We start from the raw sequence: 13060 nt of genomic DNA on the forward strand, positions 1-13060 counted from the left end.
AAATGCACAGTGGTTTCTCAGAACTAGCAAGTAATTGTATAGGGAAGAATGCTGCTGGAAACTCCCTAACCATTCTGTAAATCCCAGCTTTCCAGCTGCCAGAGCCATACCTGTGGCTCGTAGGGGCTCTTTCCATTTCTGAAAATTGAGTAAAGGTTTGATAGAGCATCAGCTCAGAGTGTGGCATTCTAGCACGTGTTTTATTAGGAACTACTTTTAGAGAAAAACTTAGATTTTTAGATCTAGAATGACTTTAAAAACAAGAATCCAGACAACAAAGAACACAGTCGCATCTGGGTGTGTAAGTCCTTGCCCCCCGGGGAGATGAGAGGCAGCTGTGGCTTGAGCCATGGTGTTCAGGACCTGTCGAACCCTGAGCAGAAGAAGGGCGCCCACCCAGATATAGTCCCAGTGTACTATGGAGGACATGCAGGCTGTGCCCAGTGGGCTCAGACTAGTTGGTGCAATAAGGACCTTGGTGACCTGAACTTCACTTTGGTTTGGGGATTCTTACAACTTTTCTTGGCTTAAGCCATGAAGAAACTGGCCAGCCAGTCAAATGTTGAGAGTAAATACAACTTTGGTGTTTTAATTAAGAGGCACATTTGGCTCATGTAATTAATAAATTTGCCTGTTCATTAAAAAATATACCTGATAGGATTCCATATATAAATATACCTTGATCACCAAATATCTGGAAAAGCTGAGGGTTTTTAGACCAAATGAGTAAGTTTTGCTGTAAGTAAAACTGCATATGCCATAAAAGCATGAAGATGGCCTCACAGCAGCAAGAAGAATAAAATGGATCATTAGAGGTAAACTTTTAGGCTGATCTTTGTAAATTATAAAACTGATCAAGACCAGAAAGAGCTCAGTAGAAATGAAGGACAGCCCTCTCAGCAGGGCAGAAAAGGGAATAAAACCCAAAGTAGCAAATTAAAGCCTCACCATTAATGCTTTCTCCCGCTGTTTAAACTCTAGAACATGTGGTGGGGGAGCAAATATGGTTCTTCTCCAGACCCAGACCAGAGAAGTGGTTTGTTTGGTTTGGATTTTAGTTTAGGGGGATTGTTTTGTTTTGTTTTGTTTTGTTTTTTTCTGGTATAATAATGACATCTGGATGAAGTTTTGGAATATAGGTGAGATTTGGTGGGGGGAGGTCCAGAGCCAACGACCAAGAAAGAACTCTTGAGACTCTTTGGTACAAAAGGGGATGGGAGCCATGGGCAGGGAGAGCGGCTGCCCCGGGCCTGGGAGGGGAGGCTGATTATACCCCTGGGAGAGGGAGGGTTGGGGAGCGCATCCTCCCTAAGGAGCTTTGGAAGCCAGGTTTCCAGGACCTCGAGGGGCAGCTGTTGTTGGGAAAAGGTCACTTACCACCATCTAATGAAACCTGAGTCATGAGACCCTACAGATCTATATCGGTGGGCCACGTGCTTGGGGATGATTGCCCACACGTATCCTGGGGGTAGAGATAAAGGAATTTCTAAAGGAATTTTTATATGTTAAAGTAGACGGACAGGCTCCTGGGGGTCAGGCTAAGCTTGCCTCTGCCCTTAGCAAAGTCTGAACATCGAGGCAGTTGAGTCCCTGGAGGAAGGTCCCTCTGCCTGTTTCAAGGACTCATCAGTGTGCTCTGTCCTCAGCTAGTCCTCTGGCCCCCGTCACTCTGCCTACTTTTCTCCTCTTTGCAAGGTCTTCAATAAAAGAGGATATAAAAGAAAAAAACCTATATTATATTGATAATAGCTATCATTCAGTGCCCATCATTACCAGCCATTATTACCCATTTCATAGAGCTATTGCAAGGATTAAATGAGTTAACATACACAGAACACTTAACACAGCATTTTATAAGCATGTAGTGAGCATTATTACCTTTAATGTTGACAATGTTGCTAAGCACTGGATGTGCCTTATCTCACTTGCTGTTATTATACTACTTTTATGTAGTAAATTGAGGCATAGGGAGTTATGAGAGTTGCCCATTAGTTGCACAACTAGTATCAAAACCATATATTGTGCACTTACTATATGCTGGACATGGTGCTAATGAACATTTTCAATGTATCTGCACAGTTAGGCTACACAATAATTCTGTGAAATAGATGATATTATCCTCATTTTACAGGTGGGGAAGCGTAGGTCTAGGGAGATCAGCTAACCCCTAAACTCACACAGCTGGTGAAAAACAGAGTGGAGATTCAAATCCAAGCAATCCTGCTCCAAGAGTACACGCTCTGTACTGCTGTGCACTGTGGGAGAGGGGTCGGCAGGGTCTTCATTGCAGTCCCAGGCCCTCTCCTCGTCCTGATTGCATCCCTTGCGGTGCTATTCTACAGGCTCACAACCTTAACTCTTCCCAAGGCGCATTTTCTAGCGATACCCAGTGCACACTTGAACAAAGTCCTGCAGAGGAAGAGACCCAGACCATTCCCTTCACCCCTGCACTGATGCTTGGGACTCCTCCCTACCCTGCCTGATTTTCTCTAGGCACGAAAACTTTGTTTTCTATGGGCTTTCCTCCTACTTGCAAGTCAGCTAATATGTTTATGTTATTTAAGCCTTGTATAGTTAAAAGTCTTAAGGGTCATACACCAAAATGTTAACAGCAGCTAATAAATTTAGAGATAGTTTAAATTTTCCCATTCATACATTTTTGTGTTTCCAACTTACATACGAGAAACATAAATTACATAGAAAAATAATGTATTTTATAAAATACAGTCATAGACTGTATTGGACAGTAGTTTCCAAAGAGTCATGAGGATACATTGTACAGTCAAGGGAACAAAGTTGCTGTTCATGAACACCAGATTAGGAGTGTCCCCAGGCACCCACCACTCGGACCATTCCACATTGGACGAGTCCATCACCCATCACTAATTAGTATCTTTCCAATTGTAGTTTAGCTGGAGACCCTTTTTTTCAGACAAAAAACATAGGGACAATATTTTATTCAGGTGATATATTTAGCCAATACTACAAATTCTTCCTTAAGGGTTAAGCAGCACTAATTGAAATGAAGAAAGGAACCTGGACCCTGCCAACTTACCATCCCATCTAAAGACAACTCCCACGGTGCTCCTGGAACCCCTTCTAGCTCTGGAGAACACATTCTCCACTGAAAACCATTGACTTGCCTCATCCTAGAAGCTCCAACTCCTTCAGATTTCCAGAGGTTGCTCAGATAAGGAGCTCTGTAAGTTTACTACGTATTATGAAGATAGTGATTTCCCTCATTTGCCCTAAATTTTTTTGCTAATATCCTTCTTTATTTTTTATTTTTTTAAGATTTTATTTATATATTTGACAGAGTGAGAGAACAGAGCACAAGCAGGGGGAGCAGCAGATAGAGGGAGAGGGAGAAGCAGACTCCCCGGTGAGCAGAGAGCCGGATGTGGGACTCCATCCCAGGACTCCGGGATCATGATCCAACCAAAGGCAGACACTTAACCAACTGAGCCACCCAGGCCCCCCCTATTAATCCTTTTTTATATACAGTATCAGTACATGTGACTGGTCCATCTGATAACTGAGTATTTCTATCTAGCCAGAAAGCTTTATCCCAGAGGTGATTGTCAGCTCAGAAGGAAAGGAGAAAGATTCTTTTGTTGGTTTGTGCTTCAAGTTAAGAAATCCAATGTCCTTTTATCCTCCATCAAGCTGCTTTTTTGACTCTCTGAATATGCTCAAAACCATTGACTTTTAGACTTTAAAGGAGTAAATTGTGTCATATATTAATTATATCTTAATAAAGCCGTTAGAAAAAGAAGTTTCATTTTTAAAAAATATTTAAATTTTTCTTGTGCCTCTCCATTGATGAGAAGTGACAGGTTCTGAGGCTGGCGTTTCCCACTGCCTGGTTCTGAGGCTGGCGTTTCCCACTGCCTGAGGCTGTTTCACCCGCCTACCAACCACCTCACCCCAGCCTCCAGCAGCACTTCCCCTCATGTCCTTCTGAGGCACTGCATCAGGGAGACTGCTTCTCTTCATCTTCAGGCTAAAAGTACCTTCTTCAAAAAAATAAAAAATAAAAAAAAAATAAAAGTACCTTCTTCACCTTCTAGTTATCCAGTTTTTAGTCATCTCCTGTTTCAGTGAGCATTGTTGAGTACCTTGTCATTGAAGTGCCTGGGCACTGGGTCAGGCCTTGGGGTCACAGAGCTAAATCAACCCTAGGCCACACCCTAGATTATTTTATGCTGGAAGGGGAGCCAAGTGATAACAAAAAAGTACAACATTAAGATCTTCCCTAAAGTCCCACTTTCTTCATCCATCCTTCCTGTGTGCCTCCACCTGCATCAACTTCTTCCTACTGTGGCCTTTTAGAATATTTACTGTTTGACCTTAACGATATTTCTCCTGATGGTGTTTATTAAACCATTTCGTATATAGTATCTTCCTCATGGATTGCAAATACACAGCTCCCTTGTGTGGTTTTCTATTGCTGCTGTAACAAATTATCACAAACTTAGTGGCTTAAAAGAACACAGATGCCTGTCTGACAGTTTTGCCGGTTAAAAGTTCGATAAGGGTCTCACAGGGCTAAGGTCAAGGTTCCAGAAGTGCTGTATTCCCTTGCAGAGGATCTAGGACAGAATCTGTTTCCTTTGTTTTTCCCAGGCGGTCGTGGTGGTCCACATTCCTTAGCTCACGGCCCCTCCTCCATCTTCAAAGTCAGCAGCACTGCATCTCAGACCCTCTGACCAAAGTCAGGAAATAGCCCCTGCTCTTACAGACTCATGGTTAGATCAGGCCCACTCCGATAATGTGAGATAACCTCCACATCTCAAGGTCCTTACCCTTAGACATACGTACAAAGTCTCTTTTGCTATGTAAGGCAACATACCACAGGTTCCAGGGAGGTTAGGACCAGGCCATCTTTGGGAATCACTATCCTATCTATCACCTTGTTTTATACTTCTTTGTATTGCATATGAGATGGATGGAAAAAGATAAAGTATGCAAACACCAACAACAGTGATGACGGCTAATGATCTGTACATCAGACAAAGTAGACAAAAGGAGGAAGGCATTGTTGGAAATAAAGAGAAGCTTTTCAAAATTATAAAAAGAAGAACCAGGGATCCCTGGGTGGCGCAGCGGTTTAGCGCCTGCCTTTGGACCAGGGCGCGATCCTGGAGACCCGGGATCGAATCCCACGTCGGGCTCCGGGTGCATGGAGCCTGCTTCTCCCTCTGCCTGTGTCTCTGCCTCTCTCTCTCTCTCTCTGTGTGACTATCATAAATAAATAAAAATTTAAAAAAAAAAAAAAAAAAGAAGAACCAGCCAGAAAATTATAATGCTTCCAAATGGGTAAGCACTTAATATGGTCTCAAAAAATGAGAAAGCTTAGAGGAGAAATAAACAAATTCTCAGTTACAGTGAGAAATTTTCTACATAACTCTCTCAGTAACTATTAGAACAAGCAAACAAACCAAAAAGTCGGTACAGATGTAAAACATTTGAAAGGCATAGTTAACACACTATGATATATATGGATCACTGCACCCAACAACTTGAGAATATGTGTTTTTTTTTTTTCAAGTGAGAATGGAACGTTACTCAATTGACCACATACTGGGCTATAAAGCAAGTAGAAACACATTTCAAAGGATTTAAATCGTATACTGTACATGTAACATGATTCTAAAGTTAGAAGTTTATTTTTTAAAAATCCATGGATCTATTTTTTAATCATAATGGAATTAAGTTGGAAATTAGTAACAAAAAGATAACAGGAAATTCTCAAATGTTTGGGCATTAAGTGATACAGTTTTGAACAATCCACGAGTCAGAAAGGAAATCACAATGAAAATTTGAAAATATTTTGATTGAATAACAAAGATACATATTGAAAACATGCATGATAAAAATAAATTGGTGCTTGGATAAAAACATACTATTAAATGTATATGTCAGAAATGAAAAAGTGCTGAAAATTAATTACTCAGGAAGCTATAAATAGAAGAGCAAATTAAGGGGCAACTGGGTAGCTCAGTCAATTAAGCATCTGACTCTTGATTTCAGCTTAGGTCATGATCTCAGGGTCCTAAGATTGATCCCAGAGTCAGGCTCCTGCTGGGCATGGAGCCTGCTCCAGATTCTCTCTCTTCCTCTCCTTCTACTCCACCCACCTCACTCACTCTTTCTGCCCCTACCCCCTCATTCTCTCTCTCAAAAAAAAAAAAAAAAAAAGGAGAAGAAGAGCAAGCAAATTAAGCCAAAAGGAAACATAGGAAGGGAATAATAAAGAGAAGAGGCAAAATCATGACATTGAAAGTAAATATAATACAGAGCAGGACTAATAAGTAAAATATTGGTTTGAAAAGATTAATAAAATCAATTAACCTTAAACAAAATTTGTCATGGGAAAAAAAGTGAAAAGCACATACTGCCAATATCAGGAATGAAAAGATATTACTACAGATGCTACAGACATTAAAAAGATAATACAAAGATAAAAAAAATACAGATTCCCAATACAGTACACTTCACCAAAACTATAAGTGAGAGAAATAGAAGATCTGAAGAGTTCTATATCTATTAAAGAAATGAAATTAATAAATAACCTGCCCACAAAGAAAACTCTAGGCCCCCATTGTTTTGCAAATGAACTCTTGCAAATATTTAGGAAGTAACATCCATCTTAAACAAACCCTTCAGGGAATACTTCCAATTGCTTTTGTAGGACCACTGTAACCTTGACTCAAAAACATGACAATATTTTAAGAAAAAAATTATTAGAGCAATTTCTGTCTTAAGCATAGGTGCAAAAACCCGAAATGAAATGTAAATTCAGGAAATATAATCAATTTCAAACCAAATGCGAATCCAGCAATATATAAAAATAACAAACATCATGATATAAAGCTTATTCCATAAATGCAAGATTGGTTTAGCATTTAAGAATCAATAAAGGGACACCTGGGTGGCTCAGCGGTTAAGCGGCTGCCTTCGGCTCAGAGCGTGATCCTGGAGTCCCAGGATCAAGTCCCGCATGGGGCTTCCTGCAGGGAGCCTGCTTCTCCCTCTGCCTGTGTCTCTGCCTCTCTCTCTGTGTCTTTCATGAATAAATAAATAAATAATCTTAAAAAAAAGAATAAATATAATTCATTCTGTTAAAAGATAAAAGAATAATTATGTGATATTTTCAGATGCAGAAAAAGTATATGGTAAAATTTAACATCCATTTTTGATGGGGACATAGTGAATGGAGAGTAGAAAGGATCTTCTTTAATATGGTAAAGCATAGCTTGACATCAAACTTAATAGTACAATACTGAAAGCTTTTCCCCTGAAATCAGGAATGAGATAGAAATTCTCACTATTACTACTTTCATTCAAATTTACACTAGAGATTTTGTCCAGTGTCATAAGGTAAAAAAAAGAAAACTAAAGGATATAATATGGGGAGAAACCAATGTCATTATTTGCAGGTGACAAGATAGGATACAAAGAAAATCCAAAGACTCTGTAAACAAAGGATTAGAGTTAATGAATTTCATAAAGTCACTGGAAACAAAGTCAATATGTAAAAAAAAGTCAATTGTATTTTTATATACAACATCCAGAGTATGAAATATATTTTTAAATATTGTTTATAATAGTATTAAAACACATTAACTAACAAAAAAAAAAACACATTAAGTAGGAGAAAACCTAAGACACATAAGACCTCTCCACAGAAAATGATACACTATTATTAAGAGAAGATGTGGAAATCCACCAAGCTGGATTTGTAAGTCTCATGAATTGTAAGTCTCAATATTTTAAGACAGCAATACCCCCAAATTGATCCCTGGAATCAATACCATCATAATCAATATCGTAGCAGCTAGTTTGGGAAATTTAACAAAACACTCCTAAAATTCATCTTGAAAATGCAAAAGGCCAATAATGACGAAATCAGTCTGCAAGAACAACAAAGTTGGACACTTATACTACCAGATAGGAGGACATGTAATAAATCCACGGTAATTAAGATAGTGTAATATTAGCATAAGGACAGACAAATTGACTAGTGGTACAGAATAGAAACTCTAGAGCTCAGCTGTCCCACGCAGTAGTCACTAGGCACAGGTGGCAATTGACATTTACATTAATTTCCTCATTTGCACTAGCTACATTTCACGTGCTCAGTAGCCACATGCAGTGAGTGGCTGCTGCAGTAGACAGCACAGATATGGCACCTTCACTAAAGAAAGTTCTGTCGGACCATGCTGCTTCAGAGAGACTCACCACCACAAATGGAAATAAGATGTTTGACAAAGTGTCCTTGCAGATGAGTAGAAAAGAAAGTCTTTTCAACAGTCTTGGTCAGATGATAGCCATCTTTGAAAAATGAATCTCAAGTCCTACCTCACTTCACACACACACACACACACGCACACACACAGATCAATCCCCTGGGGAGTCCTAAATGCAAGAGGTTGTGGAACTTCCATGCAAGGGAATAACAGCCAGCAATGAAAACGAATAGTGTTGGGAACAGGCTGAACCTCAACACCAAGGATGAATCTGACCAGCATTATGCGATCAGCTGGAGCTGGAAGTAAAAAAGAACATGCTTAGTTTCCCTTTACATAAAGTTCAAAAGCAGGCAGATAGAACTCCAGGGTTGGATAGCAAAGTAGTTCCTTCTGAGAGACTGGAGGGACTGGAGGCTGCCCACACGGGCTTCTGAAGTCCTAGGAATGCCCTGGCTCTTGAGTGGAAGACGAACGTGCAGGCTTCATCAGCATCTTCTGTGCACTTTTCTCTATAGATGTCATTTAAAAATGTTTTTTAAAGCAACCTTTAGATTGACAGGGAAAAAGAAAGATCATTCTTGCTGATTGAATGACTTAAAAAAATGAAGATTCTGTATAAAATGTTTAGATAGGCAACAATTTTAAGTCTGAAAGTACCAGGTGGAGGGTATGGAGAAAGGGGTTAATTACTAGGAGGAGGGCCAATTAAGTGTGTGTTGTAACATCGGAAATGTGTGCACCTTGCAACTAGACACAAATCTAGAAATCCTAGAGAAACTCTTGTTCATGCTCAGTGTTGTGCCCAAGATTGCGAATCCGAGAAACCACCAAGGAGCCGACACCGATGCAGACACATGAGGGTTTATTTACAAGCTCGAGCTCGGGTCCAAGTATACCTGACACAGCGGAGCAGGGACTTGGACCCCAAAGTGGGTTACAGCTGGGTTTTTTATAGGCTGGTCTAAGGGATTTTCAGAAGGGATGGAGGAATTTCTCAAGTTCTGTTTACATTCTGATATGGGGCTTTCAAGGGCATAGAGCTCTGTTCTCATTCTGATATGAGACTTTCTGCCACTGGCATTGAGCTCTGTTCTCATTCTAATATGGGGCTTTCTAGGGCAAGCTGTAAGCTGTTTTCTTCCTGTAACTGAAGTAATGTAAATTTCAGCTCTTATTCACAGGGGCCTGGGATGGCTGTACTTGTGCTAACGCTGAACTTAAAGTGGAATGGCCTTAATTTTCTCCGCCTCCACACTCAAAAGGAGTCGAGGGCAACAGTGTTCATTGCAGGAGAGTTTTTAATAGAAAAAAAAACCGCAGCCCTGGTGGCTCAGCGGTTTAGTGCTGCCTTTAGCCCAGGGCCTGATCCTGGGGACCTGGGATCAAGTCCCACATCAGGCTCCCTGCATGGGGCCTGCTTCTCCCTCTGACTGTGTCTCTGCCTCTCTCTCTCTCACTGCATCTCTCATGAATAAATAAATAAAATCTTTAAAAAAAAAGAAAAAGAAAAAAAAATAATCGAAGTAACTGAAATGCCTAATAGAAAAATGGATAAATGTGATTTTTTTATATAGCGAAATACCAGACAGTTAAAAGGAATATATATGTGTGTGTGTATGTATATATATGTATATGTATATATACAAACATAATCACAGAGCTCTAAAAATACTGTGTGGATGAAAATAGCAAGTTGCAGAGTATGTATGACATATACATGGACATTCTTACAGTATAAAACAAGTCTAGATATTATTCTTTGATGCATGCATATATCCCTCTGTTTTTAAGTGACTGCAGGATTCACTGTGCACTGAAGCCCTGACCGCTGCAGCCCCAGGGGGAGGGCATGAGGTATTGGGGACAAACGGTCACATGGAAACTGCCCCTTCATTGTCATTGCTCTGTTTCCTTTCTGTTTTGTTTTGTTTTTTTCCAAGCGAGTAGGACAGAATGTTAACATCTGTGCATTTTAGGTGTTGGCTCCCCGGGGAGTGGGGGGTGGGGGGGTGTTAGTTAAACTATTCCTTGTAATTTTCTCTTTGTTTAATTTCTCAGTTTAAAAAAAACTAGAGTTGACACCGTAGCATCTTCCATCATTTAGTCTTCTGCTTGTTCATTGCTTAAGTATTTTATGGTCCTGTTTTAGAAAAAAATGTATAGAAATAGAAGTCTGGCCGAGAGAGCTAAATTTCCTCCCATTGTTTATGTTTGCAACGCACTTGTTCCATCCCACATTGTGTGGTACCCAAAGGCGGCCCTTGGACCTCTGCGGGGAGCAGAGCAAGACACGCAGCCGCTGGTGCCCCAGGGCCTCCCCCCACGGGCGCCCGTTCCTCGTGCCGGGGAGCGGCGGCCGGGGGGGTCGGTGCGTGGCTTCGGGGACCGGAGGCCTGAAGCCGCCCCCGGGTGCTGGCTCCCGCCCCAGAATGTCCCTCCAGGGTCGCTGGCACAACACCCGCCCCCCCAGCCATAGCCTGCCCCCCCCCCCAGCTGGAACCACCCCCCGCGGGGAGCTGGAGCCCCCCCACCCCACCGCCACCGGGGAGCTGGAGCCTGCCCCCCCAGCCAGAGCCTGACCGCCCCTCCCCACTCCCCCGCCCCCTCCCCCCTCCATCCCCTCACTCCCCCCCACTCACTTCCCCCCAAACCCCCAGCCAGAGCCTGACCGCCCCTCCCCACTCCCCCGCCCCCTCCCCCTCCATCCCCTCACTCTCCCCACTCACTTCCCCACCCCCACCCCCACCCCGGAGCCGGAGCCTGACCGCCCCTCCACCCTCCCCACTCCCCCACCCCCCTCCACCCTCCCCACTCCCCCCCTCCACCTCCCCACTGCCCCCCCAGGAGCCGGAGCCTGCCACCCCCACCCCGGAACCCGGAGCGCCCCCCTCCCCCTGAGCCAGAGCCTGACCGCCCCTCCACCCTCCCCACTACCCCCCCACCCCGCCGTCCCCTCACTCCCCCCCACTCACTCCCCTACCCCCCCCAGCCGGAGCCTGACCGCCCCTCCACCCTCCCCACTCCCCCACCCCTCTCCACCCCCCCCACTCCCCCACCCCCCTCCACCCCCCCCACTCCCCCACCCCCCTCCACCCCCCCCACTCCCCCACCTCTGGGAGCTGGAGCCTGCCGCCCGCACCCCCTCACCCTCCCACCGCGGTGCTGGATCCCAGGCCCCAGGGTCACGACACGAGCAAGGGCAGCCGCTTCCCTAAGGCGCCCCTTCAGGGTCCCTAGAGTAGAAGTCAGGTCTCTTCCGCTGCACTTTATCCACCCCTCGCCGCTGGCCAAGGAGGGCGCACCGACAGAAGGAACCGAGCTGCTCATTTCAGACCTTCTGTGTGTCTGCCCCGGGATGCCCGTAGGCACCCCAGTTGGTTCTCAGCCCCGAGGGAGCCCAGTGGGTGTCCAGCAAGATCAGTGGTGGGAGGTTTAGTCTAAGTCAAGAGTCCGTTGTTAGAAAGGCCTCTGTGCTGCAGACCTGGAGCTCTGTTATCTCCAAACTACTTTATCAGTAACAAAGGCAATATTTTAGCTCCAACTGTCTGGTCTCTGCCTTTCAGTTGGTTCCAAATTCAAGAAAGTGGGGGAGTAGGTCCTATTAATTGCCTCCCTCAAAAACCTAATAATCGATTAGCTTAAGACCCCAAGATGAGAAATTAATGTAATCCACGATAATAACCAAGAATCTGTATACCAATTCCTTCTTACACCCGTGATTACCCTGTTGAATAGTTAACTGAGCATTGCTCAGCTACTTTAGGTCTCATCAGTGTGGTTAAACAGGTGACTATAGCACCGTTCATCATGGCATGACTGAACTCTCATAGCTCGAGACAGACTCCATTAAAGTGTATATTTTATAATCTATCCCATTATCTACATAGGTATAAGTATAAAATATATATTCATCTAATTTGAGCATTTAACAGCAAAAAGAAAACAGGTGCACACAGAGAACAGCCTGACCTGCTATGACAGACCACTGCTCTGCAGGGGCCGGCTGCACCTCTGCAGAAAGCAGTGATTTTTTTTTTCCGAAAGATTTTATATATTTATTCATGAGAGACACAGAGAGAGAAGCAGAGACACAGGCAGAGGGAGAAGCAGGCTCCGTGCAGGGAGCCGGACGCGGGACTCGATCCAGGATCCCAGGATCACACCCTAGAACGCAGTGATTTTAAGGATGAATTCGTGTTCTAATCTCTTTGGGATTCCCTTTCTATCTGCAGTGGTCTATGCTGTTCCGTGTAGCTAGAGCTCTCTGTTCATATATAATAGAAGATTCGCTTCCGTGGCGGGAGACACGTTCACACCCCAGCATTGAATGAAGCTACTGGTCAACAAGAAGGCTGTTAAATGTTGATTTGTAACAACACGTTTCAATAGCAGAGATCTAAGGCTTCCACCCGGTTTCTTCCCAGGTCCTGGGCAGAGCCTGGCTCCAGCAAAGGATGATTCTTCTCATCCAGGATATTTCTCCTTCAACACATCTCTCCATGCTGCAATTAGACACGGGAACTGGAAACTTCTCACCGGCTACCCAGGTACAATGCTGAGCTCCTGCCCCCAGAAGGGCAAGGGAACCTTTACGGAAGTGACAGCTGCCTTGCAGAACATACCTCAGGGGCAGCTGAATGAGGAAGAGTGGTTTGATCTACTGTCCCGACAGAAGAAGACTGAGAATTAACTGTAGGCCGGGGGGGAGGGGGGGTGTTGAAAGGAAGCAATGCCACGCTCATGTTTCATGGGGAATAAAGAGTCCAGGGCCGTGTGCTGTCGGGTACTAGCCTGCCTGCAAGGAG

At 43.7% G+C, this 13060-nt stretch overlaps 1 protein-coding gene across 7 annotated transcripts in view; it reads left to right on the forward strand.

The window, feature by feature from the left end:
* ARSB (arylsulfatase B) overlaps positions 1 to 13060 on the forward strand; it is a 187445-nt gene that overhangs the window by 152793 nt on the left and 21592 nt on the right. Inside the window, exon 7 of one of the 7 annotated variants that reach the window (XM_072793962.1) lies at positions 12680 to 12802. The exons of 4 other annotated variants lie outside the window; for them this stretch is intronic. In XM_072793962.1, coding sequence (XP_072650063.1) covers positions 12680 to 12802 — 123 coding nt within the window. Of the gene's footprint in view, positions 1 to 3830; positions 3911 to 12487; positions 12529 to 12679; positions 12803 to 13060 lie in introns of those variants that run through there. 2 more of the 7 variants (XM_072793995.1, XM_072793972.1) reach the window with 2 other exon arrangements.

The sequence above is a fragment of the Canis lupus genome, chromosome 2 (assembly GCF_048164855.1).
Source record: "Canis lupus baileyi chromosome 2, mCanLup2.hap1, whole genome shotgun sequence".
Taxonomy (NCBI): domain Eukaryota; kingdom Metazoa; phylum Chordata; class Mammalia; order Carnivora; family Canidae; genus Canis; species Canis lupus.